The 8,235-nt window shown below is 50.5% G+C and overlaps 1 protein-coding gene across 1 annotated transcript; it reads right to left on the bottom strand.

Annotated features, from left to right (window-relative positions):
* Nucleotides 1–4,292: 4,292 nt before the first annotated feature.
* Nucleotides 4,293–6,346, bottom strand: LOC125547244 (L-type lectin-domain containing receptor kinase IX.1-like). The gene is made up of 2 exons (XM_048711199.2): nucleotides 4,983–6,346; nucleotides 4,293–4,887 (listed from the first exon to the last, which is right to left on the bottom strand). Exons 1-2 carry the CDS (start codon nucleotides 6,344–6,346, stop codon nucleotides 4,293–4,295), a joined length of 1,959 nt encoding a protein of 652 aa, XP_048567156.2.
* Between the last annotated feature and the right edge of the window lie 1,889 nt (nucleotides 6,347–8,235).

The raw sequence follows: 8,235 nt of genomic DNA, 5'->3' as shown, positions 1-8,235 counted from the left end.
TGCTTTGACAAGACGTGCCAAGGAAACTACCTCGCAAAACACGCTGAGGTGGAAAAGTGAAATCGATTCGAGTAAAGGATTTGGCCGTAGTGTGGTGACGCACTGCGGAATACGTCAGCAGATTTGATTTGTGTTAATATTATTCTCTCTATGGCAATATGTGGAAGCTTATTTTGCAGAGCCGGACACTACTCTTGGTGTTTACAATCTTCTATGAAGGACTTGGAGGAGGAACCCGCCTTGCAATGCCGAAGACAATTTGCGCGCCGGACTCGTCGTCATTGAAGCCTGGTTCAGGGGCTACTGAGGGAGTCCTGGATTAGGGGGTTTTCGGGTAGCCGGACTATACCTTCAGCCGGACTCCTGGACTATGAAGATACAAGATTGAAGACTTCGTCCCGTGTCCGGATGGGACTTTCCTTGGCGTGGAAGGCAAGCTTGGCGATGCGGATATTCAAGATCTCCTACCATTGTAACCGACTCTATGTAACCCTAACCCTATCCATTGTCTATATAAACCGGAGGGTTGTAGTCCGTAGGCAATAAACTCCATATACAACAATCATACCATAGGCTAGCTTCTAGGGTTTAGCCTCCTTGATCTCGTGGTAGATCTACTCTTGTACTACCCATATCATCAATATTAATCAAGCAGGACGTAGGGTTTTACCTCCATCAAGAGGGCTCGAACCTGGGTAAAACATCGTGTTCCCTGCCTCCTATTTCCATCCGGCCTAGACGCACAGTTCGGGACCCCCTACCCGAGATCCGCCGGTTTTGACACCGACACTTAGGATTGATTCTAAACCGTGGTTCAAAACAGCAGCCACACGAGCCAGGGGAGTAGTGGTATACGAGTAGAGGCAGGGAAACAGAGTAGCGAGTGATTGTTCGTGTAGCCAAATATCTAGCCAAAAATAGGTGTTGGTTCCAGAATTTGTGATGACAAAAGAGATGGTGTGTAAAGCTGGTAGTTGGTGGTTTATGGAGGAAGGAGTGACTGTTTTGTGGAGCGATGAGAGCATTTGGCTGTTGTAGGTTAATCCAGTCTAGCCACGGAGTTTGATCCAGAAGCAGAGCTTTGACAGCAAATTTCATTAGTAGACAATTATTCTGCACACGAAGATTTTTTAGACCTAGACCATCGAACTTTTTTGGCTGACAAACATTTTTCCAGGCAACTAAGCATTGAGCACCGGTTCAAGTTTCCTCTACGACACAGAAGAAGGCTCGACGGATATTCTGGGGTTTTTAGCACGCTTTTGGGAATGAGGAAGACTGACATAAAGTAGACCCGGATGGAGTAGAGGACAGCAGACAGTACGATGAGCCTGTCACCCTTGGAGAGGATTTTTGCTCGCCAACCTGTCAAGAATTTTTGGCATCGTTCAATAATGGGTAGAAAGGCGTTTGGAGGTAAACGGGTAGGTGCTAGGGGTAGGCCTAGATAGATTTGTGGAAAGGTTGATGTTCTACACTACAAGGTGGTGGCAATGGAGTCCGCAATTAAAGGGCACACATGCATAGGCATGAATGTAGTTTTTGTTTAGTTTATCATGAGGACTGTAGCCATGCAAAATTTTGAAGAATGTGTTTTATTGCATGGCCACATCATTGGATGCCTTGGCGATGATGAGGGTGCCATCGGCATATTATAGAACGGTCGGTGGCAGGTGTGAGAACAGGGGGTGTGTGAGGTGCCGGAGGTCGCAGTCTTGTGTGATCATTTGTTGAAGGAGGTCAGCAATGATGATGAATAGGTGGGGTGATATGGGGTCTCCTTGTCCGAGGCCGTTCTTGCAGTTTATCCAGTTTCCTGGGACCCCGTTCAACATGACGGTCGTTTTTCCTGTTGAGAGGATATCCTGGATCTAGGCCGAGAATTTTTGCGGGAAGCCGCGGCAGTGTAGGATGGCGGTGAGAGATTCCCATGAGAGAGTGCCGAAGGCTTTGCTGAAGTCTAGTTTTATGACCATGGTTGGAGTTTTGCGAGAATGGCAGGAGCCGATAAGATCCGCATCACAGACAAAATTTTCCGCGATGCAACGACCTGAGATGAAACCAGTCCGGTTTTCGTGAACAAGCAATGGGATTAGCGGTTTTAGTCTATTGGTGAGGACCTTTGCGAAGGCTTTGACGGGGCAATTTTGGAGAGAGATCGGGCGGTAGGAGTCCGGTGTATTTGCTTCTTCTTTTTTTGGCAGCAGAATTAGGTGGGCTCGGTTTAAACATTCGGTTTGGGCAGAGAGGTCTTGGAAGTCTGTCATGAACGAAAAGATGTGGTTTTTAACGAGATTCCAGTATTTTCTATAGAATAGGGGGCCAAATCCGTCCAGTCCAGGGCTAGCTAGGGGGGGGGTCATTTGCATGAATGCCTCTTTTATTTCGTCATGAGTAAAGGCAGATTCCATATTGAGGAGTTGGGGTAGCGGTTGGGGGTAGTATTGGTGTGGCTGGAAGGACCAGGAGGTAGGTGGTGAGCCGATAATGGATGTGAAGCGATGCCGTAGAATGGCTGCTTTTTGGGCATGAGAGTGGAACTTTGTCCCATTTAGTAGGAGGGAAGTTATAGTGTTCTTGCGAAGCCTCTGGGAGGCAGCGGCATGGAAGTATTATGTGTTCTCCTCACTGTGAATAGCAGCGCGCACTTATCCTCGTTGTTTTCAGAAGGCCAATTTTTTCAGAAATAGTTGTGTGCAGGGCATTGGAGACAACAAGTCTCAACCCGTGTTCGGGTTTTGAGAGCGGCCGAGCTTCTTCTTTTAGGTCAATGAGATTTATGACTTGTTTTGCAGCTGCTTCGCGGAGGTGGGCTGGTGATCATTTGGATGCCCATTGTTTGAGAGAGGAACATGTTGTTTTCAGGGCTTTGGACAGGGCAACTGCTGAATTTGTTCGTTGGGCCGTGCGACGGTTGGTGGCCCAGCATTTTTGAACGATGTCATGGCATTATGTGGCGTGAGACCATGAAGACTCGAATCTAGAGTGGCGCGGTTTGGGTAAACCTATTTGAATGCATAGGATTAGGGGGACGTGATCGGATGTGATACGTGGAAGTGAGGACAAGGTTGCGTTTGGGAAGCAATTATTCCAAGGCAGATTAAAGAAAGCCCAGTCTAATCCTTCTAAGGTTGGCGGCGCAGAGCGTTTGTTGGACCAAGTGAAGCGTCTGTCAAGCAGTGGAAGTTCGAGTAGGGCTAGCTCATTGATCATGTTGTTAAAAGCATCTGCTTCTCGTTGGTGGAAGTTTTGGTTAGAAAACCGGACAAAGTTGAAGTCTCCTACTATTAACCAAGGCGTGTGATTACCTTGTTTCATCAGTTTGAGCTCATCAAGAAAGGCTTGTTTCAGGTTACGGCTTGCGGGAGCATATACGTTAGTGATGATGAAGGGTTGTGGTGCGCGAGGGACGTGAGTTTGATTGATGTGGCAAAGTTATGGTGTGTGTGAGAGAGCACTGAGAAGTAATTTGAATTAAACTGTTCCACCAGCCGAGCCATCGGCTGGTAAAAACATTTTTGGTCGAGAGAGCGAGGTAGGAAGGATCGGAATTTTTATTCAGTAATTTCATTTAGTTTTGATTCCTGCAAAAGGGCGCAGTGGGGGCTAATGCTGATAAGCTCGGAGAGGATATTAGCGCATTTTGACACATCACCAAGTACTCTTACATTCCACAAGCAGATAGATAGGGTGGTGTTACTCATACAGGTAGAAATATACCATGCATTTAGACGAGAATAAGCTACTGATATGAAACGAGAACAAGCAATAGACTAAAGGGTAGATGAAGCAGATGCAAGGTTTGCTCCAGGCACACATGCGAGGGAATAAGTAGACCCGATCAGTCGAGCCGTGGTAGGGACGGCAAGCCGCCGATAGGACGCCACATGGGTCTATATATTTGTAAGTGCCCTGTAGGACATCTATATCCAAAACCTCTAGCACCCCGAACTTCCAAGACGGTATTGTATTCTCTCAGTTTAAAAGCTTTTTCCGAAGTCCAGTATAAGATTGGCAATTTCCTAGTTGGACTGCCATTGATGAAGATACTCAAATGCCAAGGCAATATTGAATTGATCTTGATTACCAAAACAAATACTGATTTATATGAATCAACCTAAGAATTACTTAATGTTGGTGACACCGTCGTGGCCTTTGTAGTATGAGTATTTTGTTTGGCGTCCTGGTACAAGATTCCTATTGGCGATACATCCATGCTCAACATGTTGCCCTTGAATACATGTATGGTATTATTTTGTGATTTTTTGGACTAGAAGCCTGAACAAGATAGGCTACGGCATCAACAGTGGTGTCACTGGCGCTAGGGGAGTCATATCCAATTTAAGCCTCTCTGATCGCAGTGCATACATGGTGTCGTTGATTGACGGCCTGCTGATCGGGTCCTGGTGCACGCATAAGAGGCCAACGAGTAGCGCACGCTTCATCTGCTGCCGGCCGGCACTAGACTCACCACCTAACAGCCTGCCATCTACGGCCTCTAGGAGCGCATGCCTATGGTACAAACTCCTTACCCATGATGGCAATGGAGGCCTATTGTTGAGACGCACCGTCGGATCCCTTCCAGAGACCATCTCTAGTAGGACAATGCCAAAACTGTACATGTCTGACTGCCGATTCCGCTGGCTCGTGTTGACAAACACAGGGTCTATATATCCGTAAGTGCCCTGCACAACGTCTGTGGTTTGTGCCCCGGTTTCTTGGTCAACAGACCTTGCCAATCCGAAGTCGCCTAACTTGGCACCATACGAAGGGTCAAGCAGCACGTTACTTGATTTGATATCACCATGTACGACACATTGCTTGTGTTGCTCACAATCTACATGGAGGTATTGCAGTGCAGATCCTAGGTCTAGGATGATCTCGTACCTATTTGTGAAAGCATGCATGTTACGAATATGTATGAAGGAAAAACCTAAGTTGCAGTGATGTAGATGATTTGGAGATGGTATTACAACACATACCTCTTGGACCATGGCAACCAACTGTTGCCTCCGTGTAGGTGTTGATCAAGGCTACCTTGTGGCAACAACTCATACACAAGGAATAGACGCGTGTACTTGTCGTCCCGCCACCAGCATACGAACTCAATCAGGTTCCTCGGGCAATCGTAGCACCATCCTATCAATTCGACAAGGTTCCGGTGCCTCAGGCGACTAGCAATCCTGAGTTCATCCTCGAACGCCTTCCTCCCATCGTGGGATGTTGCCGGTTTGAATATTTTTATCGCCACTGCTCTTGATGGATTTGTCAGCTGGCCCCGATAAACAGAGGCAGAACCTCCTTCCCCGAGCTTGTTTTCCTTTGCAAATTTGTTGGCCGCACGTGCTAGCTTAGGGCAATCAAAATGCCCAAGACCCCTGGCGAGAGCTGTGTAATGCTTCCTTCTCGTGCATAACTGCCATCGGCGGACGCGAACAAAGATGCACACAATTGCAATAACTCCAATAAGTGGAACAGTTATTACCTCTACTAGCAGTTTGCACGTCATCTTTGGCGGTAGAACCTTGGAGCTTTGCGTGTGCGGAGCCAAGGTGGAGTGAAACGACCAGGATATGATTTTGTGTAGCTCGACCCCCTGGCCGGTAGCAGCTGAGAAGCCGACGGCCACCACAGGAGGCAAATGCTTGCTCAGGTCAACAGTGGTGTTGACATGGTAGGTGGCGTCGCCGATCTGGAGAACCGCTGCTAGGATCTTGGTGTCGTTACCGTAGCTGATGTGGCAAGTCATTGGGAGGCCCGACGTGAGGTTTCTGCCAGGCGATGTCGCGTTGGTGTACGCCCGGGATTGGATGGAGTTGACGTCGATGCCCATGTGGCTGCCGCTATGGTCGACCTCAGGGTTCATGTGGGTGTCAAACTCGACCGCTACGGAACGGTTGGCGCCGGTCGCGACCCTGCCGACGTCTTTCGGGTAGAGGCCAAGGTTGCGACCGTTGTCGAGGGGATCGGGGATGCTCGTTGGAGGATAGTGGCCCAGGAAGAAAGCCAGGCCATCGCCAGTGGAGTTGCTGCCGTTTACAGCCTCGATTCGGAAGGTGAAGGAGGTGTTGAATCCGGCGAGCTCGCCGGTGGCGGCGTCCCACAGAGTCACAGAGTGCTCGTGCAACACCCGGCCTAGGCTGTTGCTTGGACTCCCGCCGGCTTTTGTCAGATGGATCATCCGAGAGCCGTTGTCGAAGCGCGCGTGGCGCTGGAAGCGAAGGTGCTTGGTGGCCTCATAGCCACCGGGGCCGGAGAAGTTGGCGCTGAAAGAGAACGAGGTAGCACGAGGCCATATCGAGCAGCAGAGGAGCATGAGGATCTGTATTCGGTGGGAGAAACGCATGGCAGCCATTTGCTTTGGAAGGAAGCTCGTGAACAAGCACATCCTAGCTATATATTGGCTCGTGATCTAGATGAATATTTGGCGATGCAAAGGAACAGCCAGCTGCCGGGGGCATCGGGCTCGGGCCTCGACGTCATGCCGCACGCAAATCCCGTGTACATGTCGCCTCTGGTAATGTCCGTTAAGCAGAAAGATATAAGCCAAACGACAAGGCCTCACCACCTTTCTGCGCTGTCTCCTAGGTGAGAAAAGAAGTACTGCTACTACAGGATGTACTTGGGAATGGCCATCTCAGACCATCTTTTTTGGCTGGTTTCCCTTCCTGCTTCCTACATGATCGATGTTGATATGTCAACTCCAAGTTCGTTCATCTCGGGAATGGAGTGTCATGAGCTCAGTTCACGTTTCATGATTTGTCGTTGCACAATAAGCATTTCCGGATCCACCGTCACATACATCTTCGTCGCATGAGCCTGGCCTTTGTTATGTTGTTGAGATCAACCATTATTCTTGGCAACAAGCCGACGAGGGGTAATTCAAACTTCGTGATGAAAATTGGGGACAGGGCGCGTGCTGATGGGTCGGTACATTTTCATTATACTGTACAAGCCTGTTTTTTTTTTTTTTGGAACGAAGGCTCCAGAGAAGCCCGGCTTTGAATTAACAAAGTCATCAACCGGCCAGGATTACAACTCCAAACAACACCAAGCATCAACTAAAGAAAATAAAACATACAGCAAAGATACAGGGGCGCCAGGAAACAGCTCACAAAGCACATACAACAAGCTAGTAAGATTGGTGAAAAGCATATAGCTTGGAGATGCCACTATCCTCTTGCACGCCGAAAACCAAGGCGAAAGCGAAGTCCTGGTCAGGAGAGTGCACCGACGATGATGCAAGGCACGCCGTTGCCAAAACCTGGGCTTGAAAAAAGACACATCCATCCAGATCCGTCGTCAAAGAAGGCCCCTGCCTCCTCGCCTGGCTCGAGGGCGCCGCACCGTTGATCGATGGACATGCTCACCCTAGAGCCTAGATGGGTGGCCTCGAAGAAACCACTTGTGCGGAACCAGGCGTTCCCGGCATGCCGACGACGAACTCACCTAGAGCAGAGCAACACCAAATGCCAAAGTTCTGACTTGGAAGAGGGCGAGCGGTCAGAATGCACCAATGGGCAACAGCTAGGGCCAAGACCAAATTGGGAGCTTCGGCTCGCTCGACGAGCTGAAGTTCATCCACCATAGGAGGGGAACCCTATCCCCTCCCGTCATGAAAGATCCAAGGGCACCGGAGGAAAACCTGCAGCCCGGCGAAGAGCACCATAACACCTTGACCCAGCACCAAGGAAGACACCGCCACCGTTGGACGCACGCTGCCGCCGCCGCCACACACCACCTACACCACAGCGAAGCCCACAACCCATCTCTGTTCCCACAACAGCGCCTTCAAGAAGGTTACGGCGCCAAGGGCGTCGCCGCTGCCCAACAGGATTGAGGATTTCTCCCGGGAGACAAAGGGGAGGGGAATGGGGAGCAAGACCTGAATCGGCGCCTCCGGGAAGGTGTGCGACACCCGCGGGCGTCGCCGCCGGCAAGGCGGCTGGGGATTCCCCCGGTCCTGCATCCGGACACCCACTCCCACCCGAGCAGACCGAGGCCCCTCGACGAGGCAGGCCGGATCTGGGGACGGGAGGAGCTTGCTGGAGGGGGAGGGCAGTGGGGACGGCCAGATCTGACACAGCCGGAGCACACGCAGCCGCCGCGCGCTGGCCCGCATTCTTCGGAGATCTTGCCGTCCACACGGCCGAGAACCGCCGACCTGCGCCCGCGCCACCGGATGCCGAAGCCGGCGACGCCTCACCAGCCGGGGCCGCCGCCCCAGATCCAGAA

This window comes from Triticum urartu, chromosome 3A, assembly GCF_056163025.1.
Source record: "Triticum urartu cultivar PI428250 chromosome 3A, HENAU_Tu73, whole genome shotgun sequence".
In the NCBI taxonomy this organism is placed as follows: domain Eukaryota; kingdom Viridiplantae; phylum Streptophyta; class Magnoliopsida; order Poales; family Poaceae; genus Triticum; species Triticum urartu.
This window is presented reverse-complemented; position numbering and strand designations above follow the sequence as displayed.